The sequence below is a fragment of the Sapajus apella genome, unplaced genomic scaffold, assembly GCF_009761245.1.
Source record: "Sapajus apella isolate SASKATOON/1434 unplaced genomic scaffold, GSC_monkey_1.0 scaffold33, whole genome shotgun sequence".
NCBI classification, from domain to species: domain Eukaryota; kingdom Metazoa; phylum Chordata; class Mammalia; order Primates; family Cebidae; genus Sapajus; species Sapajus apella.
In genome coordinates this window covers 12,611,081-12,637,861 of record NW_022436973.1, presented here as the reverse complement: position 1 = coordinate 12,637,861, position 26,781 = coordinate 12,611,081, and the positions used below count along the sequence as shown (strand labels likewise).

The window sequence follows — 26,781 nt, the reverse complement described above, 5'->3', positions numbered from 1 at the left end:
CTTACCACACAGACAACGGCAGGCCCATAAGATTCTCACACCCTGTTTTTATTGCACCTTTTCTATGTTTAGATATGCATACACAAATACCTCCCACGGTGGTATAGCTGCCTACGGTATTCGGTACAGTCACGTGCTGTATGGGTTTGTAGCTTAGGAGCAACAGGCTGTCTCATACAGCCTAGGTGTGTAGGCGGCTAGGTTTGTGTAAGTACACACTGTGATGTTTGCACAATGACGAAATCGCATCATGATGAATTTCTTACAACATCTTTCCACCGTTAAGCAACACGTGGCTGTGTATGTTAGCCAGTGACCGCACTAAGGAGAAAATAGCGTGGAAGACAGAGCAAGAGGGGGGTGCATTGGGAGTGGTGGGAGGGATGAGAGCTGCGAGTTCATACAGCAAGGCCAGGAAGGGCCATGGAGAAGGTAGGGCTGCAGCCAGGCTTACTGCAGAGTGCTCTAGACGGGGGACACAGCACATGCAAAGGCCCAGAGGGAGGCATGCTGGTGGGTTCAAGAACATCAAGAGACCAGCATGCTGGAGTAAGCAAGAGGAGAGTGGCAGGCAAGGGGCTGGAGAAGTGATAGGACAGATCACACTATAGGACCTTGCAGGCCATGGTGAGGACTGGGGCTTTTCCGCTGCATGAGATGGGAGTCACAGGAAGATCCTGAACAGAGCAAGCTTGTTTTAAGAGGCAGCCCCAGGTGGATGAGTAGAGAATGGACTGTAGGGAACAAGGGTGGGAGTCCAGGGTCAGAGTAAAGGCCACAGAGCAGGAGAGAAATGGTCAGGTGCCACCTGGGAGGTAGGGCTGACAGGACCTGCAGGTGGGTTGGATGTGGGGGACAGGGATGACAGCTCCCGGGGCCTAAGCGGCAGGGGGAATGGAGCAGCTATTGCAGTGATGGGGAAAGGCAAATTTAGGAAGCTAAGTTAGGAAGCTAAACTAAGTTAGGGCCTGTGAATGAGTGACCACAGGAACTACTGACCAGGAGAGTGGGAACGGGTCAGTGAGTTTCTGGAGTGGCAGGGTCTATGGGCAGGTGGGTGGTTGGCCAGGGCTCCTGTAGGGCTTATGTAGTCCCCTACTGGCTTCTGCTTGCTGGAGCAGTTCCAGAACCAGACATCAAGAATGGACGCCCAGATGCTGAAGACCCTCCTGTCCACCGACAAGCTGGAGGACCAGCTGCTGCTGCAGAGGCAGAAGCTCCAGCAGCTTCAGCCCCAAAACAGGTGGGCGTGGCACCTGGCACCAGACTAAGGCATGGGCTGGGGCTGGAGTCAAGTTTGGGATCTAGGGCGGGCACCAGAGCCAGGGCTGGGGCTGGGGCTGGATCACCCTGTTTCTCTATATTTACATTAATACTTTCTGTCTGTCTTTTTTTTTTTTTTTCTTGCCACACATGGGGTTAGACTTGATGTGACCCAAGTCCTGGGCAGCTTTCCAGTTCTGTGCAAATGCACCCAGCCTCCTCCTTCATGGCTGCGGAGCTTTTCCAGGGATGTCAAAACACAACAGATTCAGCCAGTCCTGGCTGTTGGGCATCTAGGCTATATCGTTTTTTGGGTTGTTTGTTGTTTCTATTACAAGCAAGGCCCCAGGGCCATTCTTGCCCGTGCCCCCTAGAAGACATCTCCTGAGAGTAGACTGCTGGATCAAAAAGCAAGCACATTTGGGATTTGATAATAGCTACCCAGTTGTGGTGTCCCTTCCACACCACCTCTTTCTTCTACTGGACCTCTTTACTATGCCAGGGCTGGGTATCTCTTTTCTCCCCTCTTCAATCTGTGCCTACAGTGGGCACAGGATGCTCCACCACACTTGAGTCTCATCGTCGGGCTGCAGGGACTTCGGGGCCGAGGGAAGCACACAGTGGGGTACATGCTTCTCGAGGACTGCAGGCTCACCTCTGTGCACCCTCTACCCGGCAGCACGCTAGAGGCGCGGTTGCAGGCCCTGGAAATGAAGCGGCAGGAGGAGCTGGCCAGCATCCTCAGCAAGAAGGAGCAGCTGCTGAATGCACTGAGCCGCCAGAGCGCCGCCCTCACCAACATCGAGCGCGGCCTGCAAGGTCTCAGACACAACTCCAGCCTCCTGCAGGAACAGCAGCACCAACTGCGCCAGCAGCTGGCGGTGTGGCGGGACAGGATGCAAGAAAGGGCTAAGGCCTCGGCCCCGGCCCCGGGTGAGCGAGCGGTGGGCCCCGGTGCGGCTGGAGATGGGTGGGAGACGGGAGGGAGACCCTGCTCACACTTCTGGGTCTCTGGGGGCCTGGAAACCATTGCGGGGCCCCACCCTCCCCGACCATCTGTGAAGTAGAAATAACAATAAACAGCAATAACAACAATCCCAATCCAGACGCTCTTCCCTGATTCCATGGGTGACCTTAGGCATGCCTCTGCCCTTCTCTTGGCCTCAGTTTACCCATGGGTTTTGGAGGTGAGGATAAGGGCAACAGCAGCCCAGACTGACAAGTTTGGTCTCCAGAATTCACTCTCCAGCTCCACTTTCTTGGGCTTGTCTTACCCCTCCCTGTCCTCAGTTTCCCTATCTATAGAATGGGAAGGAACTGGGAGGTTGGACTTAATGCACCCCAAGGACCTCTCTCAACTTAATGACCCTGCCCTAAGCCCAAGAGGGCCAGACAGAAGTGAGGAGGCCTCCCTGGCCCTGGTTTCTGGGAAGGGAAAACAATGCCTGGGCCTGCTCCCAGGCCCTCACTGACTCCTTCTAATGCAGCCTTCTTGGGGTGGCCAAGGCATGCTTGGTCCCAGCTGCAATCACTCAGTCAACAAACATGTACTAAGCACTTACTGTGTGCCAGGCCCAGTGCTGGGTGCTGGGGATAAAGCAGTGAATGCATAGTCACGGCCTCTGTCTCTTGCAAAAATATCTAGTCCTTGGTCTATGGGTCCCAGAGGGAAGGAGAAAGAAACACGTGGTTTTTGAGTGCCAAGTGTATGCCAGATGCTCGGCTATCAGTGTTCCTGAAGTTTCCAGACCATGAAAACAGACAAGTCCAAAGGCTGTGTGAAGGAGAAGGGCTCTTAGCCTGAGGCTAGCAGGGGGCACAGGAGGCTTTTGAACAGAGTGGGACTGCTTTCAAGAAGCTCCTACTGGAGCCGTGAGTGGAGACGGCTTGATGAGAAAGACGGAAAGGGCTACTGCTGCCCTGGATCCATGAAGGAAGGCTGGAAGGCCTTTGAGATGCAGTAGTGATGGCACTCCAGGCACCACCAGGGCTGACAGAGATTTGAGAACACAGGACCCCACCCTGGCTCCATCTAAGTCTGGCAGACCCAGCCAAGTAGGGATCTGAGGCCTAAGGAAGCTACAGGCAGGAAAAGTAGACACCTTCCAAATCACAAGATGTGGATTAGCCCGAACCCATTACCTGCTTATGCATGGATCTGGCAGTGAGGCTGCCTGAATTCATCCCAACTGTGGGTTTCTTATAGCTTAGGCCGAGGCACAGGGCTGGACCCGATGCCTCTCCCACTAACCCACCACTGACCCAGTCTCCATCTGAGGCTGAATGTCTGCTCAGTCATCTGAGTAGGAGGTTATGTAGCACACCTCACTTGGGGCACCTTTTGCCCAAACACCCTGCCCCTGTGCTCCACTATGACCAGGGAAGGACACTAGGAAGCTGCTTTCGCCCCCTTCTGAATGGAGAAACTGAAGAACTCAGTCACCAGGAGTAGAAAAGAGGGTTAGATGGAGATGGGCCACAGGAACCAGGCATCCTTGAAGTCTAGCAGGAAGGGAGCCCTAGCTCTCTGCATAGCTTTGTCCTCATCAGGTGGAGGCTGGTGAAAGGAAAACAGAGTCAAGTCTTCTGCTGTTTCCAGGCACTGGGGCATTTGGTTCAGAAGTTTACAAGGACAAGGGCACAGGTAGAAAAAAAAAATGTTTTTACATTTGTACGATGTAAAAACAGCAATTGTTAATGCAGGCTGTTTCCCCAGCCTTGCGCATGCTCAGTGGTGGAAATCCAAGAGGAGATGTATAGGAGGAAGGGCACTGGCTTTGCAGTCAGATGGGCCAGAGTTCAAGCTCTGCCTCCTTCACTTATTGGCACTGGAACTTCACACAAGTCATTTATTTAACTTTTCAGAGCCTCAGTTTTTCTCATCTGTAAAATGGGAATAATAATCTTACAGAGTTTTTACACAGAGAATCAGATGAGTTCGTGCATACAAAGGGGTCCAGCACAGTGCCTATGGCCAAAAGCAGGGAAACTGGTACAAATTACCAGCCCAGAGATTCAGAGGAGGACTCGGTCAAACCATTGCATATCAATACCCATTTATCCTATTCTTATGACTCCCAAAAATATTTTTCCTGGCCCCAAACTACCGCTGCCATTACATGACACCTTGGAAACACTACGGTACCTGGTGAGTATTTCACTTTTAGCATTGATATTATTGTTGTTATTGTTACTGATATTGTTGAAGAATAAGGAAAATAACAGTGAGCAGAGCCTTGGAAAGGGTGGCTGGAAATCTCAGACCAACCCTGGCTCTGTCCTTGCCTTACTGGGTGAAGTTCAGCCCATCCCTGCTCACCTTGAGGTCAGTAGCCTCCTCATGCTTGGCTGGACTCCAGTTCCCCATGGGAAGCTAGAGAGGTGCTGACAGGTGGGGCAGTGGAGACCCCTGCCCAGGAAATGCTTGTGGGCAAACTGGGATGGATCTGGGGGTCTTAGTCACCTCATTTGTGGCACGAGAGCACTAGCTTTCTCCAGACAAGTGCCCCAGATCCAGGACTGGGGATCCCTGAAGCTCAGGTGTAAAGCCAAACCAGGAAGTCCTACCCCGTGGTAGCCTCCCAGTTCCTCGTTGGTGTTGACAACCTATCCGACTGGAATTTTGGCCCCATCCTGGTACCTGCCTACCTAGAGAGATTGGATTCTCGTAGAATCATAGTTCAAACCTCTAATTGGATCCCACTAATTGAGACAGAGGAGATTTTAAATCTCTGCACTTTATTTGTCAACAGTCACTTTTTCCAGCCCAGGCCTAGAAACCCCTGGGAGATTTTGGTCATTAAATTCTCTCCTGATCTCATGTAGTCCAAAGGGAAGAAACAGAGGCCCTTTAAAGCCAGCAGTCAGCTTCCAGGAAGGACAGAATAAGGGGGCCAATGCCCAGGGCAGCAGGGAGATCCAGCCAAAAGTGTGGGCTATGGAGGGGAGCCCACAGCCCCCAGCCAACAGAGCTCCAAGGAAGGAAGGTTCTGTCCTGCCTGGCTGTGTGCCCTTGGGCCAGTTTTCTCACTGTTGAGCCTCAGTTTCTTGGTCTGTGAAATGGGAAGTGCTTCATTGAAGTTCAGGCCCCAGTAACTCTCTCCTAGAAAACCAGTAGCCTTCTCTCTGGCCTCCTAGCTTGGAGTGTCATCCTCTCCAGTCCCCACTCCGCACTCTGGCCAGAGTGCTCTTTCTCAGCCCAGAGAATCTGGGCTCCTCAGCCTGGCATTCAAGGCTGACCTGGCCCTGCTGAAATCTCAGCCTCCTCTCTCCTCTCCCTTCCTCACCTTCTCTATGCCAGCCATGTTCTACCCTCTCAGTTTCATCAAACAGCAAGCAGATTCCCTGGCCTCAACTCCTCTCTCATGGTGTGAGTCATTTCCTCTCCCTGGCCTCAGCCTCAGTTTCCCTGCCCATGCCCTGTCCCCTGCACACACTAGGGCCCTTCCTACCTTGGGGCCTTTGCATATGCTGTTTCCGTTGCCTGGAACATCTTCCCCTTCCTCATGGGCAACTCCTGTTTATTGTCCAGGTCCCAGCTTACTGTCACCTCCTCTACAAAATCTTCCCAGGCCCGACTCATCTCCCTGTCCCCAGCACCTCCCAACCCAGAACATAAAGCAGGCAGGCATGCCCACTTTGCCCCTTCTCTCTTTCCTTGGCTCCAGCTGACTTTCGTTTTGTCCCTTTGCAACCTTCATAATGACAGGTGAGCAGGTGTTCCAGGACTGTGCAGAGATCCAGCGCTCTGGGGCCAATGCCAGTGATGTCTACACCATCCAGGTGTCCAATGCATCGAAACCCAGGAAGGTTAGGGGGCTCCCTGGGAACTGTGGCTGTTAGAGGGTGCTGAGCCAAGGGCTTCCCAGACAGACATCCCCCACCCCATCGGCAACAGGCTTTGTTCAGTATCTGCAATACCAGAGGCGTAGGGGTGGCCTTGACTTCTGAAACCCCCAGCAGTCAGGGGTCAGATTGTGGGGATAAGCAGAAGTTCGCAAAGCTGGAAGTGCATCCTTCGCCAGCATCACTTCAGAGATGCATTCACGGGAACAACAGGAAATAGTTCTGTGTTGGTTAAAATGATGCTAGCTGATATTACAAATAAGCCCCAAAATTCCAGGGGCTTAGCATAAAGACATTTCTTTCTAGTTTACATATAAGGGTTGTAAACTAGAAAGGTTGAATGCAGTCAAAGGACTAGTTAAACTAGTCCTGGTTGAAGGCAGGACTTGGGGTTCTGCTCCATGTGAGAAGTTAGAAACCAGGGCTAATGGAGGAGCCACCATCTTCAATGAGTCATGGTGGCTCATGCCTGTAATCCTAGCTCTTTGGGGGGCTGAAGAGGGAGGATCACTTGAGCCCAGGAGTTTGAGACCAACCTGGGAAACATAGGGAGGTTTTGCCCCTACAGAATGTTTTAAAATATTAGCCAGGGCATGGTGGCATGTGCCTGTGCTCCCAAAGTTCCCCTAAACTTTAAGGTCAAGTCATCAGATGAGGAGGGTGACCGAAAAGAGCATGGATGTCAGGAGGGAAGGTCTGAGAGCCAGGCCCAGAAGGGGAACAACTAACAGAGATTCCCACTTCATAAGCATTTTTTTTTTTTTTTGAGACAGGGTCTTGCTCTGACACCCAGGCTGGAGTGCAATGGCATGATTATAGCTCACCGCAGCCTCGACCTCCTGGGCTTGAGTGATCCTCCTGCCTCACCCTCCCAAGTTTCTGGGACCACAGACACATGCCACCATGCCCTGGCTAATATTTTAAAACATTCTGTAGGGGCAAAGTCTCCCTATGTTTCCTAGGTTGGTCTCAAACTCCTGGGCTCAAGCGGTCCTCCCTCCTCGGCCCCCCAAAGTGCTAGGATTACAGGCATGAGCCACCATGACTCAATTTCCTTTCACTCCCTTTTAATATGCCAAGAGCAATGCCTCTGCTTGTCTCCAGGTTGTCTTTTACACTGTTCACATACCTGCTAAACTCTCCTTTCAACAAAAAGAGGCCAAGCTTCCATTTATCTAGTATGTGCCAGGCACTGTTCTTAACACTTTACATGACTCATCTCACTTAATTTTCACAACCCCAGTTTGCAGATGAGAGACTGAGGCACAAAGAGGTTAAGGTATGAACCTCCATTTTACAAATGAGGAGAGGAAGGCTCTGAGAGGTTATCACTTACCCATCACTTTAGAAAAATGATGACAGTGGATGGGGAGTTTGAGCCTGGATCATTCTGATGCCCAGGACCCCCAGGCTCACCTGTTGCTCTGTGGGAGTCTGTCAGCCTAGCCACAGTTGAGCCAGCACAGACCTGGCCTCTGGCTGCTTCCAAGGGCTCCCAGCTGTGCCTTGCCCACCCCCTCCAGGTGTTCTGTGACCTGCAGAGCAGTGGAGGCAGGTGGACCATCATCCAGCGCCGTGAGAATGGCACCGTGAATTTCCAGCGGAACTGGAAGGATTACAAACAGGTAATCCTACTGCCCTGGAGAGGGTCCATTCAGCTCTGAAACCTGGGGCAGGGGCTGAGCTGTTGGAGGGGGTCTGCTTTGCCCTCATTCCTCCCCAAGAAAAAAATCAACTTGTCTAAAGCCAGTGGTGCACATCTACTTATGAGACCCCATTACCTGAATTTTAATGTTCTTTTTGAAAGTTCTTACATATATTTTAAGAAAAAAGCTTAGCTTTAGTTTTGTTTTAATTTTTTAAAAATATAATACATATACATTGCTGATATTTTGAAGAATACAAAGGAGGGAACAGAAAAACAACCCCTCCCAGTCACTGCTGACTGCATTGCTTTAGTGAATTTTCTTGTCTTTTCCTACATCCATGGCCACTCTGCAGGAAAGATTCATTAACAAGGGGCCCAAAGAGCACGTATATTTTATCAAATGAGAAGCCTGATTGTTTCCCAATTTTTAATTAGGTTTTGAATAAAGGATTTTTTGTCAAGCTGACTTAAAATACTTGAAAGCTTTTAAAGTTTTCAAAGCCAAAGAAATAGAAAAAGATACCCACAAGGTAATACAGCAGTTTTATTATTTGTGTCTGCTTGCTGTTCATTTAAAGAATCCTTAAAAATAAATTCCAAATTAAGTTATGAGTGTTTTTAACTAATTGGGTTTTAAACAATTATTAAAATGGAAAGGAGGAATAGGGTGTGGAGATGCAGAAATGCACAAAAGACCACTGAATATTAACCATCAGGCTAATCCATACTGTGAGGGGACAAAAATGGGGAGCGGGCCTTGTGTGTGCCCCTGTCCTTGGTGCTGAATTATTGCTCTGTCCAAGGGCATTGGGACATGACATTCCCCACACTCAGTTTTACATTTCCATGTTGCTGAAATCTTGCAGTGGCTGCACTGTCACTGAACGAAGTTTGCTCTACTGTTTATGTAGCAGATTGAAATCTTTTATTTAATTTTTGTTAAGATTTAATACACATGTGGCTAAGTGCACAAATTCCAAAGTGTAAGGCTCAGCGAATCCTTACATATGTATCCAATCACGTGACCACCATGCAGAGCTACATGTACAACACTCCCAGCACCCAGAGGTCCACTTTGTGCCTCCTCCCAGTCAATACTCCCCCAAAGGTAGTCACCAAAGGTTAGTTTTTCCTGTTCTTGAACTTCAGAAGAATGTGATTTCAATAACTTTTAACAGGCTGTTACACTTACGAGAGTCTTAGTCTTTTTCCTCTAGAAGGTGGAGGGCTCCCATTCCCGGGCCTGCCTACACTGCACTTATGAACTCGATCATTAAGCACAGTGGTTTTGTGTAAGTGGCCCTGGAGCCTGGCCCAGCCCAGCTCCTCAGCCAGGGACATGGCCTTCTCCTCAGCATGAATCTCACCCCATGCTCCCCTCCCTGTAGGGCTTCGGAGACCCAGCTGGGGAGCACTGGCTTGGCAATGAGGTGGTGTACCAGCTCACCAGCAGGGCACCCTACTCTCTGCGTGTGGAGCTGCAAGACTGGGAAGGCCACGAGACCTATGCCCAGTATGAGCATTTCCAGCTGGGCAGTGAGGGCCAGCTATACAGGTGGGCTCAGGGCCCAGGCCGGTGGGTGGGCTGGCAGGGTATTCAGGCTAGTGGGTGGGCTGGGGTCCTCAGACTAGTGTCTATAGAGTCTGCACCAAGGGTCAGTCTCTGGGCGTCTCCTGTTCCTACCATCTGTCCCCCATTTGGGTGCACGTCATGAGATCTGGAGGCAGCTGGTTAGCACTCAGCATGTCCTAGCCACCAGGTGGGGTGGAAAGAATGTCACTGGCACTGCCACCCGAGGAGCAAGAAGGGGTCTTCCAAAGTCAGTCACCTCAAGTCAGCCTTTTTACAGAGACCCAGAAGCAAAGGGAGGTGACTCGCCCAGTCTGTCCTATGCCCTGGGGTTGGGTGGAAGTGTCCCTGGGCCAGGAGTTGAAATTCCTGCACTCATTGTGGCCTCGCTCCAGCTTGCTTTGGGAACTTAGACAAGTCAGCTCGCTTCTCTGAGCCTCTGCTTCTTCAATAGCAGAATGAGCTTAAATATGACGATGTAAGATCATCAAGGTTTCTCACCCCTTCCTCAGCCTGGTTCTTGGTATATTTGGGAAAAGGAATTAGCATTTATTGAGCACCTACTATGTTCCAGGCACCATTATTCCATTTAATCCTCCCCACAACACTTTGAGGTAGGCATTACTGTACCTACTTTGGTAATATGGAAGCTGAGACACCACGCTTAAGTATCTTGCCAAAAGTCACAAATTAACCTGTATTTGAACTCAGATCAAGTTAGCCTGAATTTGAACTCAGATCTCCCTGCTGCTGAAACTCATGATGTCTCCACAGCATGATATTGCCTCTTAGAGAAATTCAAGGATCTTTTAGATAAGCCTGAATCCTGCCTATCTCTGAACGAGGACAGAATTAGATTTATACACTCACACTTACAGGGCTACAAAGGACCTCACATGTCATCTGGTTTTTCATAGATCTCCTTCATAGTCACAGTCAATATCCAGCTGTGCTGGAATACCTCCACTCATGGGAAGGTCACTTTAGGAATCTCTGGATGACTCTGTCCTTTCGAACTTTATGTCTGATTTTACTTCTGGGGACTTCTCCATGATGCTTTCCCACTGTTTCCTCCAACTGGGTAGTTCTGACACCCTTCCTTATGGGGTCCATACCAATCTGATAATGCAAGGTCCAGAGCTGAATGAACAACTCCCTGGATGTCCCCCGAGTCCTCACAGCTGATCAGTGAGTAGCTACAACAACCTCCAGAGTCCCATTTAAGCCACTGGCCACCAACACAAAGGCTTAAGTCCTGACTCCATCCCTACTTCCCTGAGTGACCCCGAGTAAGTCCCTTCACCTTTCCGTCTGTAGATACCTTAGGCATGCCTGCGTGAAAAAAAGTGTGATGAGGCCTGAATGACATACCACACATGAAGCATTAACACAGTGCCTGGCAGGTAGTAAACACTTAGCAACTAATATTACAATCACTGTCCCAAGGCAGACCTTCACGCCCTTGGCTGGACTGCTCTCTGGGAGAAGAGGTGGGTGAATGTGAGAGGTGTGATGGGGCTGGGGCTGCCGGATCATCATCAACTGGGGAGCAAGGTGCATGTAGACTCCCAAGTCAGGCCACAGTAGGCTGCATGTGGTTCTGACCCTCATTCATTATGAGACCTTGAGCAGGTTTCTCTGGCTCTTAGGATCTTTTTACACATGTGTAAAATGGGAATAGCGTGTTGTGAGAATTAAATGAGAATGAGTTAACCCGTGCAAAGAACTTCGAACAATGCCTGACACGTAGTAGATGAAAAAAAAAAAAGAAGAAGAAGAAGAAAGAGAAAAGAAAAAATGTGTTGCCAGGCATGGTGGCTCACATCTGTAATCCCAGAGCTTTGGGAGGCCTAGGCGGCAAATTGCTTGAGCTCAGGCGTTCAAGACCAGCCTGGGCAACATAGCAAGACCTCATCTTTACAAAAAATTCAAACATTAGCAAGACCCCATCTTTACAAAAAATTCAAACATTAGCTGTGCACAGTGGCACATGCCTATAGACCCATTTACTCAGGAGGCTGAGGTGGGAGGACTGCTTGGGCCCAAGAGGTTGAGATTGTAATGAGTCATGGTCATGCCTCTGCACTCCAGCCTGGGCAACAGAGCAAGATGATGTCTCTAAAGAAAAAAATATATATTCGCCATTATTATCATTATTGTGACCATTCTCACTTCTCTCCAAGACTCAGGTTCACTGAAATGGGGAAGGCCTGGCATACAGTAGGTGCTTTGTCCCTGGGAGGCAGCAGGCAAGAAAGGCAATCAGGAGGGGAAATGGCCCAAGCACCCCACCCAGGCTGGGGCTTTCCCTCCGAGAACACCTGGAAGGGAAGCTCAGCCTGGGGCAAAGCCATTGGGGAAGTTCTTCCTCAACACAGTCTCACCCTGACTCTGGGCCTTTCTGCCACCACCACCCCTGATTGGCCTCCAGGCTTTCTCTGGGCGGGTACCACGGCTCAGCAGGGCGCCAGAGCAGTATGGTTCTGCAAAACACCAGCTTTAGCACCTTTGACTCAGACAACGATAACTGCCTCTGCAAGTGTGCCCAGATGATGTCTGGAGGTAGGTGCAGGGTGGGGAGAAGCTCTGCCAACCCACAGTCTCACCCAGATTGACAGTCCCATTTCCTCCCCAGGTTCTTGTGCACCCAGGTTCTGTCAGGAGGGGGTGCAGGTCCGGCCTTGCCCACCCATGGGCTCACCTGGCTGAGCTCCTTTGGTGCCTTCCCCCACTAGGTCCTTGAGGTCCCCTCCAGGTCTCACCTCCTCCAAAAGCTGGCACCACCAGTTTTCCTCAGAGACAAGGCTAAAGGAACACTGAGTGTGGGGCTCTGTGGGGAGGCACCCTGCCCTACCAGTCCCAACCCCAGGCGAGCCAAACCAGGATCAGGAGACCAGAGGGTGGCAGAGGGACAGCTCTCTTCCAACTCTGGCTCAGGCAGCGTTCCTTGGTAGGTACAGAGGTCAGAGAGCGGGAAGTGGGGCGAGTGGGAGACAGAGACAAAGGAGGAAGGACAGAGACAAGGGGAGAGACCTTCTGAGACACAGAGGACAAATGGAGAGAGAGAGAGACAGACACCAAGACTGTCAGTCATTGAGCAGCAAATGGAGAGCTATACCAGGGCAGAGAAGTACAGAGGGAGGCAGGGGAGAAAGACTCGGCCCAAGGAAAGGTCCAGAGACGAACATAGCATGTGAAAGATGGGGGCCCAGAGGAAAGGAAGGCCAGAGACATGAAAGGCAGAGAGGGGCAAAGACCATCAGAGAAAGAGGAACACAATGGGACAGACCCAAGCATAGAGACTGTCAGAGAGAAAGAGATGAACCCCGAGAGTGAGAGACTCAGAGAGAGTGACAGAGACCACTAGAAAGCAGTGGAGAGAGCGATTTGGGGAGGGTTAGGGAGCTGGAAAGACAGAGGGCCAGTGAGGGAGGAAGACAGGGACACCAAGGGCTAAGGGAGAAGGCCAGGAGGAGCGGAGGGGCTCAAGGGATGGCTGGAGCCCCCTGCTGCCCTCTAGACGCTCCGGCTGAGCAGAGGGTATGCTGTCTACCCCACCCCCACTCCCACCCAGCCCCATCCCCAGCCAGCTGGTTTCCCAGAGGAGGCAACAGCTCTTTGTTCTCTTTGGGACACAGAGGGTGCCCTCTTGCCACTGGCTGGGCTCCCACCTCCACCAAGCCTCTTTCCTCCCTATTCCACCAGGGTGGTGGTTTGATGCCTGTGGCCTGTCAAACCTCAATGGCATCTACTACCACGCTCCCAATAACAAGCACAAGATGGACGGCATCCGCTGGCACTACTTCAAAGGCCCCAGCTATTCACTGCGTGCCACCCGCCTGATGATACGGCCCTCGGGCATCTAATGAGCAGCCATGCAAGAGGCTGGACCACGCATGAGGATCTCGGACTTGGCACTCCCGGACAATCTGGACCCAGATGCAGGACACTGTGCCACCATCTTCCTTGATCTCTGGGGTCTCCTCAGCCAGCCCTCCTTCCCCCAGAAGTCCAGAAGGGTCATCTGCCTCCCCACGCCCCTCCGTGTGTGACGTGGAGGGCGTTCGGGGGCCCATCGCTCTGATGTAGGCCTCGCTCCTCTTCTCTCCCGCCTCCTGCAGGGGCTCCCTGCCAGCTAGAGGGTTGCAATACCTTGAATGGGCTGAGAACAGACCAAACTTGGCTCCTCAAAGGAATACATGACCAATGGTGGGTTTGCAGGCAGGTGGGAAGGAATTCGCATGCCGGAAACTGCCTGGAGAGCCCAGTTTCCATCCCTGGGGTTGGCAAGAAGGCCATCTCCCATTCCTAGCTCCGGTTCCAAGCTTTCCTAGTCTTGAGATGTCCTTGAACTTTCTTTTCAAGTCTGAAGGGGCTGCATCCACCCCTTAATGGGTGGATTAATCATTTCCTCTCTATGCTTCACCACTTCTGGGCTGCAATGACCCTAGAGCTCAGAGTTTTCAGACTTCACCACTTCTAGGCTCCAGTGTCTGGAGCTCAGGGTCTTTAGGAGGCCTAACAGGACACACTTCTCCACCTCCAGCATTCCCTAGAGTATGTGTCACAGGGAATGACTATGGCTTGTCTCTAAAAGTACCTGTGAGCAACGAGAAAAGGAAACAGCAGGTTAAGTCAAAGTGAACAGAAATTCTTCCCTGAAGGACTGATCAGAGCCTTTAATATGGCCATGTGCCTTGTGATGACCCATGAAGGGGCTAGAGTGGGCAGCTTTCTCCAAATGTACTTATTTGAAAATGGGCTCTGTTTGTCCCAGAGCACCTCACAGGACTGTAGATGCCCTCGGGAAAAGCTGGTGCTCTCCGTGGCTAAAGCCCCATCCCATCCCCACTCCAGCTATACTCACCTTTTTTGGCTACAGTGACAGCCTCAAACAACCTCTAAAACAACTGGAAAGAACCTTTCAGTTAAAACAGATACCACCCCTGTAGAAGGGTCTAGAGCCAAGTCCCTGTCTGTGTTATAGGCTCATGTCCTCCAAGGCTCCTTCAAGTCCCAGGAAGCTGGACCTCTACCTGGGTGGCTTCCCTTAAGACTCCCGGTAACCTCAACTCCCCTAGTTCAAGGACAGGAACTGTGAGCCAGGACATCCATCTCCAGGTCCAGATCCTCCCTGCCTCCAAGCCGAAACCCCTAGCCTCCCTCCCCTTCCCCATCCAACAGTGATGCTGCCTCTGTGGTGGTGGTGGGGGAGCTGCAGAGGAGAAGATCAGCCCTCTGCCTGAGTTTGGGAGACCAGGGCCCTCATAGCTTCTTTCAGAGGCTGCAGTCAGAAAGGGTCCACAGCCGCTCTGTCACCTGTCCCCATCACTATGTCATGCTTTCAGCCCTGCTGTCATCGGCCAACACCCAGGGCCAACCAGGCACCCACCTGCCCTACCGCCAGGATGCATCTCTGTCCTCAGAAGGTTTTCTCCTGGATGAGACTGGGCCAGTGGGAATGGGACACCTTCGTCCCCCTGGCTCTGGCTCAGTTCTGAGTCCCACTCTCAGCCGATCCCTGAGTAAACCCAACAGACTGACTTTGATCTCATTCCCAGGAAACAGCACTTTTCCCCTTCAAGACCCAAAGGACATGGTTGCTAGACCCAAAGGAAATGGTGGCATTTCAGGCAGGATGGGAAATATTTAGGGGCAGGTTGCTGCCCAGGCAGCTCAAATTGCCTTAGGCAACATTTGCCAGCAGATCTTTATTTAGTGTCTACTATGTGCCGTGTGGTGCGGTGGGCAGGGCTTTGGAGTCGGACAAGCTTGCTCCAGCTCTGACACTCTGGTCCAGCGGCTCGGCCTCTCAAGGCACCAATTATCTTCTCAATGGTCAAAGCCTCAGTTGCCCTGTCTGTAAATGGAGATGATAATACTCCCTCCTGGCTGGGCTGTGGCATGGAGGAAATGAGACCATGGGTGTCATCTCCTTAGAGCCTGGCATGAAGCAGGAACCTAATAAATGTTTGTCCCCAAAGAGGTGAATGGGGTGAGGAAGGCATTCCCCCGCGCATGCCGCCCCTCTCCTGCACGCAGGTGAGGAAAAGGTGTTTTATTTTTGTATCCACATCATTTATTTTTCTACTGTAGTTTCTAGGCTGATTGCAAGCTAGAGAGGAGGCAGGGCAAAGCAAAGCTGTGAGCCCCTGATACAGAACTCCTCTGGGTGGGATGAAGGCCCAAGTCCCTCCGTGTACTCCCATTTTATAAGAGAGCAGGAAGCTGATTTGAGTTGCCCTCAGAGAGCTGTTTTTTTTTTTTTTTTTTTTTTTTTTTTTTTGGAGAAAACAGATGACACTCCAGGCTAAGGAGGAGTCGGTGGCTCCCAAAGGAACTGTGGAGCCCAGGGGATGAATCATGAAAACGCAAAGCACATCCCGGAGCGCAGCACTTTGAAGGTGTTTATGTCCCAGCTCTGAGAAAGATGCTTTGTATTTCATCTCCGTCTCTGAAATTTCAAAAGCTGTGGTTGGTGCAACAGTTAGAACAAAAGGGGGTTTAAAAAAATATAATTTGGATTATGACTGGGTTTATGCAGAAGAAAAATGGATACATCAAGTACACAGTCTACCATTTAAAAGTTTCCTTTTTCATTTGTTTTCAACTTCCATGGGGCAAGTGCTTCATACGGCAGGTCAGCAGCCAAGATCTGTCTCCACAATGAAAGATATTACTAATATAAAATGTGTCTCAACTGAAATTCAAACCTGATGTGATTTTTTCCTCAGGTGGGATGTGGGCAGAGAACATCTATATAATAGGTGTTATCATTCAGGAGGCCAAGACTGAACCAATACTTTGTAGCTAAATGTAATTTGCAAAGCACAATTTAACAGCTCCATTTAGCGACTTTTCACAATCAAGATGATTTCTTTTTTTTTTTTTCTTTTTTTGAAGAACGAGAGAAAGAAAGAAAAAGAGTAAAAAAAAGAAAGAATAAAGGAAAGGAAGAAAGAGGAAGAGGAAGAGGGAGAGAGAACAGGGGTGTTGCTTTATTGCCCGGGCTAGAATGCAGTCTAAAACTGGGTATGCCTGTAATTGTGTTTAATAATAGAGACATAAAAAATAAATAAATAAAATAAATGAATAAATAAATAAATAAATAAAATGAGGGAAGAAAATAATTAACAAGCAGCCGTTCTTAAATATTCATCCTTCCTTCTTACCTTCCTTCCTCCTCCATGCCAGGACTCAAAGTACAAGGGATAGAAATCCTAGCCTAAGGAATAAATGGACTCACATAACTGGGAAGTCTAAGGGTAAATGCAAGTGAGGTTAGATCCAGCGGGTCGAGTGATGCCAGCTCCACCTCTCAGCCCCTCCATCTGCTGCAGTGACTCTATTCTCAGCCAGGGTCTTTCCTCATAAGAAGTCTCGGCAGCCTAGGGCCCCCTGTCTCCATGGTTCCCGTAAAGGAATGATTCTCTGCAGCAGGATTGGTCCTGTGTCCATCCCTGCGCTTATCACTCTTAATTCTGCTTGGCCAGACCTGGGTCACATGATCATGTCTGGCACCAACAGTGGGGTCAGTGCCACCCAAGTCATGACTTCAGAAAGCAGGGATGCTGGGCAGGCAGGAGCAGGTGCCCACTTCTCTCCTTCACTGTCCCTGGCTCCCATCTCTCTTCCTTCCACCTCTGTGCCCTTTCTCAGCCTCCTGTCCCCAGGTCCTGACCCCGGCTCCAGTTCATCTCAGATTGCCTCAGACTATCAAGGACACTGCTGTGTCCTGCCCAGGAATAGTAGACCTTGGTTCTTAGTCCTGGCTCTGCCATTGGATCAGAGCCCCTGGCCCTCTCTGAGCCTGTTTCCCGTGGACAGAGCAACCTCTGAAAGCCTTTCTGATAGTGATGCTGATTCATGATGGCTGCAGACAAAACTAGCCTGAGGACCCTGGGCAGTACAAGGCACTGTAGAGGCCATGGCTGGTATGGCCTCCAGCCTAGGCTGGGTCCCCTGGGGGCCACAGCTCATAGGGACCAGCCTCTAGGATGCCTGCATCTGCAGGTTCCTATGCAAAACCCTTGTCATTTCTCCCTGCACCAGGTTAGTTTTCTTCCCATTTCAGTGATGAAGAAATAAGGCACCGGGTACAGTGGCTCCTAGCCTGTAATCCTAGCACTTTCAGAGGCCAAGGCAGGTAGACTGCCTGAGCTCAGGAGTTCGAGGCCATCCTGGGCAACATGGTGAAACCCTGTCTCTACTAAAAATGCAAAAACTAGCTGGGCATGGTGACACATGCCTGTAGCCCCAGCTTCTCAGCAGGCTGAAGCAGGAGAATTGCTTGAACCAGGAGACGGAAGTTGCACTGAGCGGAGATCATGCCACTGCACCCCAGCCTCAGCAATGGAGCCAGACTCCATCTCAAAAAAAGAAAAATTAGGGCTCAGACAGGGAAAGGGTCTCATCCAAGGCAGCACAGCCAAGCACCACCTCCAGCACACCTGCATTTGTGAGCTGCCCTCCTCTCCTACAGCACTCTGTGCATTTGGGCATCTACCACCAAACTCCTATATCAAGGGCCAGAGGAACTTTCTGGAAAGGACTTCAAGACCACTCAGTCTCTCCCACTGGCACTTGATGAGTCCTGAGGGAGCCAGAAGGGCAGGACACATCATTTCTGAGCTCTCTGCATGTTCCCAGCAAAGACGGTTTCCACACTGGGAGAGCATTCCCTGAGTACACTCCAGAGACAACTACCACAGGCGAGGTAGAAAGCGGCCACGTGAGTGCGGTGGAGGATGGTCAGCACCAGGATACCCATCTCAGTGGCAGGGGGATTTGACCCTTTTTTCTGAGTTTTCCTTCCCCTCGGTCTGTGTGGGCCTTCGCCGCTCCCATTTAAAGATGCTTTAGAAAGCTGACAGCAACACCAGCCTCAGCATCCTTAAATGAGAAGATGAGGTGAAGTGACTTGCCATGATTTGTTCATTCGACTTCCCCTCCTTAATAAACCAGCTTACAAAGCTGTAATAATTAATCCAACATGGCACAGGTATAAGCATTGGCAAATGATGACCATAAATAATCCATGTGATATATGTGTATTGTTTGTATTGATCTCACTTAACCTTGAGAAAGAAAACAATTAACCAGACTTGCTTTCTGATGTGACACAAGGGACGAGCCCACATCAGCTCATAGGCTATAAAAACAGCTGGCAGTTACCACAATGCACAACCACTCAACGTCCGTGTGACCTTAAACAAGTGGTACATCCTCCCTGTGCCTCAGGCTCCCCTCTGTAGCAGGCTGGTAACACTACCGCTTCATGGGGCCATTGGAGGATTGATCAATGAACTTTTCCTGGCATGGGCCTCTTTGGCATCTGGTGAAGCCATGGACTCCTCCTCAGAAGAGTATCTTCATATGTTTAAAATAAATTAAATGCATTGGATTATGAAGGAAACAAATTATATTAAAAATACAGTCATCAAAATATTTTAAGCTGGGCACAGTGGTGTGCGCCTGTAGTTCCAGCTACTTGGGAGGCTGAAGTGAGAGGATCACTTGAGCCCAGGGGATCAACGCCAGCCTGGGCAACATAGCAAGATTTCATCTCAAAAATACATATACATATTTTAAAAGAACACAGATTTGATATTGTACTATATATGCTTCTTTGCTAACACGTTAAATAACAAGATCTAGTGGTAAGTCAAAACAAATGATGAGTGTTAATATTTTGAGATATCTATCTATAATCATTATAACAAGATATGAAAATAGCTATGATTTCTAATGGTGACAAAGTTCCAGGTACTCCTGACACTATTGTGGCTTGTGCCTTACATTCACAATTGAAAGAAGTGCTGAATTTAATTAAAGGTGAGTGAAGATACGTTTCATCCATGGGCCCCGATAAGACACCAGGTTATGTATCCTTCAATTAATACATATAGTAATTTAGAACATACATGCTTAGAATAGTACCTGGCATATAGCGAGTGCTTGATAAATATTGTTTTTATTAATATATCTTATGCATAATATAATTCATATATACTTAATACTCTAAAGTGATTGATCTATTAATATATATATGCCATTATGCCATATACATCTATCCAGATATTGCACATATGCATATATATAAACATATATGCACATTTGAAACACTATATGGTTACCTGAATAGTAGCCATGTATACTGATGTGTGCATGAACATATATGTGCGTTTCATATATGTTGCTACAGATGCAAACATGGAGGTAAAAAGACATCCTCCGTGTACCATGCAGCTCTGTGAGGCACTCACTCATGCACACAATGCTCACAGGCAGGGAGCCAGATCCACTAGAGCTGCTGCCACTCAACTCAGCCTGTGAATAGGTTAGCCCATTTAGATTCTAGATAGGAACCCCAGAAGTCTTCAGGATCCCTGTTCAAGTCTTGTCCTTGCAGGAGGGGTCACTACTTGGGTCCTTTCTAGTGATGGCCAACACCTGTCTGACCCACACCTCAGAAAAGATGCTACACAGCAAGACCCTGAGCAGTGAGGGACATGAATCATGCCGTCTTCTTTTCCCTTCCTAATGTCAGTCCCCAGCAGGGACTCTGCCAGTCAGGTAAGGGAGGGCAGTTGATAATTGGAATGACACACCTTGGGACCCAACACAGAGCCCTTCCCTCCTGGGCCTCAGTTTCCCCATCTGGATAATGGGGGCTGGACACCCTCCAGTGGGCCTTAGGTGTGGTCTTTGGAAACCTTCAAATCCTCACCTTCTGAGCGCAGGCCTCAGTGACCCACATGTGCCGCCTCTCCCAGGATCTCACTGCGGATCTCTCGTCTTCGTTATTTCTTCCTGAGGCCAGTTCAAGACCAAATAAATGGGAAAGGAAAACTTCTAGGAGTAGAAAGGAATCTAAAAATGCCTGCCCAGTTTGAGCAAGAATGAGCTTGCTGCTGCATCTTAATATATGGAGATCTTTAAAAGGAGGAACGGATCCTCTTGGACCCGCTAGTGTTGAATGAAACTGAGAAAGAGAAAAGCAGCCCTGACACCCAGGGGCTGGCCCACATAGTCATCGGCTAGGTCTGGGTGCTGGTGCAAGTCGGCCCAACACACACAGGGAAGAGCTTATGTCCTGTCCAACATTAATGATCACCCAGAACACCAACATCAGAGGACGTTCTCAGTGACTGATGAATCGAGACAAAAAGTGGAACGCTCTGTAATCATGTCCAAACAAAGACAAGTCATTCACATTTCCAAGCCCCCAGTCCCAGCTAATACGAGTGACCACTGCTTCTTTCCCAGTGACAGCATTAGCCCTGCTCGAGTCTGCCTTCTCTTTAGACAAGATTTGTTAAGATTCCCTCTGCATAATTACCACCACTTCCTAAGAGCATTCAATCTAAAGAAAAACCCCACATCTTCAAACCCTCTCATCACCTAACACAAGGCCAGTCTTGTCATAAGCCTTTCCTAACACTAACTGAGATGTTCCAGGATTCTCCATGGTGTACACTTTCTTGTCCCAATGAGTAATAGATCCACTGTATAACTACAGGTGCCTTTCTGGTGATCATCTTAGGCCCTTAAGAGAGCATCGACAGTAAATTACTTATTTGTGTGCATTCATAAAGTGAGCTATCAACTCCTGAGGCTTATAGTTCCCGAACAACTAAAAAGACTGAAATAAAATTATAAAATAAATACTAATGCACTACAAAACTAATAGTATTATTATTTATTTATAATTGTTATTAATAATCATGATTTTTTTTGAGACAGAGTCTTGCTCTGTCACCCAAGCTGGAGTGCAGTGATGCAATCATAGCTCGCTGTAACCTCTGCCTTCCAGGCTCAAGAGATGCTTCCATCTCAGTTTCCCAAGTAGCTGGGACTAGAGACATGTGCCACCATGCCCAGCTAACTTTTGTATTTTTTGTAGGGACAGGATTTTGCCAAGATGCCCAGCTGATCTCGAACTCCTGGGCTCAAGCGATCCACTCGCTTTGGCCTCTCAAAGTGCTGAGATTACAGGTGTGAGCCACTGTTATTATGGTGACCTGCAATCATTATTGTTATTATGTATTCACCCAAACACTGCCATATATACAGTCCCTGCCTCACTAATTCAATTCTCACAACTTCCCTGAGAAACAAATTCTGCATCCTTTTTTGTTTGAGATGGACTCTCGGTCAGTCACCCAGGCTGGAGGGCAGTGGTGCAATCTTGGCTCACTGCAGCCTCTGCCTCCCAGGTTCAAGCAATTCTCCTGCCTCAGCCTCCCGAGTAGCTGGGATTACAAGTGTGTGCCACCACACTGGCTAATTTTTGTATTTTTAGTAGAGATGGATTTCCACCATGTTGGCCAGGATGGTCTCGAAGTCCTGACCTCGTGATCCGCCTACCTCAGACTCCCAAAGTCCTGGGATTACAGATGTGAGCCACCGTGCCTGGCTGCATCCATTTAAAATTAGATTTGACTGCATGTAATAGAAAACTCAAATAACATAGATCTACAAAACAAAGTGGTTTGTTTATCTGTTAGCTTTTGCTACATAAAAAATAGCCCAAAACTTAGTAGCTTAAGCACTCCACCTTTCAGGAGGTGGAACATAACTCCCACTTCTTAGGTTTGGGCTGCATGGAGTGACTTTCTTTCAAAGAATACGGCACAGAAAGAAGGAAAAAAAAGAGTGGCTTTACAGCAGAGAAACGTGCCAGTGATCCAGGTCGACATCCACAGTGATAAGTTGTATTGATTGTATGTCCCCTCATCTAAAGTGATGACATTGGCACTTGACCTTTGCGGTCTTCCCCCCTAAACACATCACCCCTGTCTAATCACAAGAAAATCACCAGAAAAATCCCAATTGAGGAACGTGTTACAAATTACCCGACCGGATCTCCTCAAAACCATCAAGTTCATCAAAAACAAGGAAAGTCTTTGAAACTGTCACAACCAGGAGGAGCCTAAGGAGACACAACTGAATGTAATGTGGGATCCTGGATGAGATCCTAGAACAGAAAAGGGCTGCTAGGGAGAAACTGAGGAAATCTAAATGAAGTATGGACTTTTCTTTTTTCTTTTTTTTTTTGAGACGGAGTCTTGCTCTGTTGCCCAGGCTGCAGTGCAATGGCACAATCTCAGCTCACTGCCACCTCCACCTCCCAGGTTCAGGTGATTCTCCTGCCTCAGCCTCCTGAGTAGCTGGGATTATAGGCACGCGCCACCACACCCTGCCAATTTTTATATTTTTAATAGAGGGGGGTTTCACCATGTTGGTCAGGCTGGTCTCCAACTCCTGACCTCGTGATCTGCCTGCCTAGGCCTCCCAAAGTGCTGGGATTAGTGATGTGAGCCACCACGCCCAGCCTGGACTTTTCAGTTAATAATAACAATATTGGCTCATTCGTTTGACATATGTACCATAACCCTAATATAAGATGTTTTGGTTTTGGTTTGGGCGTTTTTTTACAGACAGGGCCTTGCTCTGTCAACCAGGCTGGAATACAGCGGCACAATCATTGCTCACTGAAGCCCCAAACTCCTGAGCTCAAGTAATCCTCCCATGTCAGCCTCCTGCGTACCTAGGACTACTGGTATGCCACGACACCCAGCTAATTGTTTTTATTTTTATTTTTGTAGAAACAGGGCCTTATTCTGTTGCCCAGGCTGGTCTCAAACTCCTGGCCTTAAGTGATCCTTCTACTTAGGCCTCCCAAAATGCTGAGATTACAGGTGTAAGCCACCTCACCTGGCCTATAAGATGTTAATAACAGGAGACTCTGGGTGAGGGGTATGCAGGCACTCTCTGTACTAATATTTGAAATAATTCTTACATCTAAAAGTGTCCTAAAATAAAAGTCTTACTTAAAAAAAAAAAAAAAATCAGGAAAGAGTCAGCCCAGGACTGGTGCAGTCTCCATGGTATCATCAATGTTTCAGGTTCCTTCCAGCCTCATGTTGCTTCATCTTTATCATGTGTCTTCATCCTCAAGGTCACTTCTTGACCCAAGATGGCTGCTGAGGCTCCAGCCATCATAATGCCTGAGTCTTACATAGGAAGAAAGAAGAAAGAAGGGCAAATGGGCTTTCCTCCCAGCTGCATCAGCCCCCTCTAGGGGTAGTCCTCAGAAGTCTCTCACTGAATAACTTCCACTTGCTGGCCACCAGTAGCTGTAAGAGAGGCTGGGAATAGTCTTATTTAGCTGGATTTATCACCATCAGGAATAAAGTCAGGGCCTGATCAACAAAAAACAGGGAAAGAAGGGAATTATATAGGCAACCAGCAGTCTATCAGGTGCTATTACAATTCCTTTTTAAAGATGAGCAAAACTGAGGAATCGAGAGGTTGAGTGATTTGCCCATAGTCTGAAGACGAGGCCAGGAGAAAGACAGATTTGAAGTCGGAAATCACGAGTCTTAAGCCTGCAGCCCTAATGATATTAAGCCATGCTGCCATATCATCAATGAAACAATATTAATTAGTTAATGATATGGATGATGTTGCTTTGCCAAACCTGAATTGCCACCAGCAGTGTGAATGTAGGACGCTCAATTGGGATGCCATTTCGTTTGAGTTTGCCACACACTTCCACCCAACTCTGCATGCCGATGATGGCTTTGTTCCCTCACTGTTCGGCGCCCTTTCACCCATGGTGAAATTCCTCCTGCCCTGTGCTGCTGCATCACTGGGCTTCACTTAGCAGGAATTCGTCCTTACACATCAAAGCCATCTCCACCATTTTCTCCTCCGGTTACAATGATAAAGTGTAGTGGGCAAGATCACAGGCTCGCTCTTGACATTGATGCAAGTTACTTAACCTCTCTGTGCCTTGACTGCCTGATCTGTGAAATGGAGATGCTGATGGTATCTATCTCACAGGGTTGTTGTGAGGGTTAAATAAAATTTTAAAAATAGATTTAAAAAATGCCAAGCATAGTGCCTGGGCTGTAGTTAGTTCTCAACAAATGTTCTTATTTACTGCCAGTATGATCCCCAGTCCAAACGCAAGCTCAGGTGGGACTTACCTGTGACTATGCAGACGATTCATATGTTTGAGTTAAGTCTTTAGGATTATCATCAAAATGAAAGCAAACAGTTTGAAAATTCCTTTGGAAAACTCATTAGCCACTACCCCCCATTTTATCCCCAAAGACCAACTTGAATTTAGAGTAAAAAAGCACCAATTTTTTTAGATCTGGCTCAGACTCTAGTTCTGCCATGAACTTGTCTCGTGACCCTGCACAAGCCTCTGTCCCTCTCTTGGGCCATTAATACTGTTGCCAAGGCCAAATGTGACAGTTGGTTAGGAAACAAATTTGTGATCTGCCACGTGCCTGGGGCCCCTGTTCATGTGGGGTAAACAAATCCCGGTGATAGTCAGAAACAAGCTTCCTAACCCAGGAATTTTTCCTCCAAGAGCTGGGATTTGCAGGGCCCAGCTCTCTTGGGTCTGTCCTAAACCTATTGTGTGGCTTTCAGTAAAGTCCCTCCTCTCTCTGGTTCTTAGCATCTCCATCTGCTTACTGAGGTGCCCCCCGGTTCCATACCACACAGAGAAGTTAGGGTCTAACCAGGCTGAAATCACCGTCTCAGCTGGGCTGAGGTCCTTTGTGAGGCTCAGGGTCTACTCTGAGCTCCTTTGGTTGTCAGCACAGCTCAGCTCCTTGTGGTTGCTGATCCGAGGTGCACGTTTCCTTGCCAGCTAGGAGCTGGGGCGCCACTTCAGGTCCTAGAGGTCACCTCAGGTCCTAGCCATCCTTCGTGTCCCTGCTTCCCCCACATCCCACACCCATTACATCTCCCATTGGTTCCACATTCGGGGTAGATCCAGAGTCCCACACCCCTCAGCCCCCACCGCCTCCACCCCAGTCCAGCTCCTTCATCTCCTGCCAGGACTATTACAGTAGTCCCTGCAGCCCTGCAGCCCACTCTCCACTTGGCAGCTGGAGATGGGGGAAGGTGTTAAAATGCAAGCCTGATCCTGTCCCACCTCTGCTCAGAATCCTCCCATGGGTTCGCAGAGTAGAAACCAATGTCCTAGGCCAGGTGCAGTGGCTCATGCCTATAATCCCAATACTTTAGGAAGCTGAGGTGGGCAGATCACCTGAGGTCAGGAGTTTGAGACTAGCCTGGCCAACATGGCAAAACCTCTTCTCTACAAAAATACAAAAACAGGCATTGGGGCCTGTAGTCCCGGCTACTTGGGAGGCTGAGGCAGGAGAATTGCTTGAATCCAGGAGGCAGAGGTTGCAGTGAGCCAAGATTTTGCCACTGCACTCCACCCTGGGTGACAGAGTGAGACTGTGTTAAAAGAAAAAAAACATCCTTGCCATGATGTATGCAGCCCCATGCCACCCAGCCTTATTCCACACCGAACCCATCTCCTGGCCCTCTCCTCTCACACCCTTCACTCCCTCCTCGATGGCCTCCATGCTATTCCTCAAACACTCCAGCCGCACACTGCCTCTGTTCCCTCAACCTTGAACGCTCTTCCCTTACCTCCTTCCTTACCTCCCTACCTCCTTCCGACCTCTCCTGAAATATCTAGTCGGTGCAGCCTGCTCTGACCACCCTGTTTAAAAGCATGATCTCTGCTTCTAATAAAGTTAAACATACACTTACCATGAGGCCCAACAAATCCATTCCGTGGTAGTTACCCAAGAGAAATGAAAATATGCATCCACACAGAGTTGCTCACAAACGTTTATAGTAGCTTATTTGTAATAGCCAAGAAATGGGAACAACCTGTATGTCCATCAACAAGTTGAATAAATAAACAAAATACGGTGCATTCACACTGTGGAATGCTACTCATCCGTAAAAAGGAACAAGCTTACAGATACACTCAGCAACATGGGTGAATCTCAACCAAGTCCATGATGCTGAGGGAGAGAAGCCAGATTCCATTTGCATGAACTCTGGAAAAGATAAAGCTGATCTATGGTGAAAGAAAACTGATCTGTAGTTTCTTTGGGTGAGAGCGGGTGGGAGTCAGGGGTTACTGCCAGGGGGCACGGAGAAACATGGTGGGAAGATACAGGAATTCTAGCACTTGTTTGTAGCAGCATACAACTGTCAAAATGCATCCAACTGTATATCTAAAATGGGTCAGTTTTATTGCCTATCAATTAAACCTCAATAAAAAAAGGAAAAAACCTATAGTTGTCTGTCCTTCCCTGCCTCGTTTTCCTCCTTAGCACTTTCACTCCCAGGCAAGTATTGTCTGTGTCCCCTCTGGAATGTTAGCTCCTCAAGGGCAGGGATTTTTATCTGTTTTGTTTTCTGTCATATCTTCAGTTCCTAGACGAGTGTTTGGCACACAGTAGGTGCTCAGTGGATATTGATGAATGAAGAAATGAATTCAGTTTCTGCAGGCTGATTCACTGACAGGGATGGCTGTTTTGGAGTGTCCATACGCCCACCTGGAGGCTGCAGAACAAAGGCGAGATGGGAGGGCCTGTGAGACTGTGGGCAGCCGCCTCAT

At 48.9% G+C, this 26,781-nt stretch overlaps 1 protein-coding gene across 1 annotated transcript in view; it reads left to right on the top strand.

Annotated features, from left to right (window-relative positions):
- Positions 1–14,880, top strand: part of ANGPT4 (angiopoietin 4) — a 38,928-nt gene extending 24,048 nt beyond the window's left edge. Inside the window, exons 3-9 of the mRNA XM_032295374.1 lie at positions 1,122–1,243; positions 1,943–2,190; positions 5,957–6,072; positions 7,632–7,733; positions 9,145–9,311; positions 11,758–11,888; positions 13,032–14,880. Of these exons, the coding sequence (XP_032151265.1) occupies positions 1,122–1,243; positions 1,943–2,190; positions 5,957–6,072; positions 7,632–7,733; positions 9,145–9,311; positions 11,758–11,888; positions 13,032–13,192 (1,047 nt within the window). The 3' untranslated portion in view covers positions 13,193–14,880. The remainder of the gene's footprint in view (positions 1–1,121; positions 1,244–1,942; positions 2,191–5,956; positions 6,073–7,631; positions 7,734–9,144; positions 9,312–11,757; positions 11,889–13,031) is intronic.
- Positions 14,881–26,781: the final 11,901 nt, after the last annotated feature.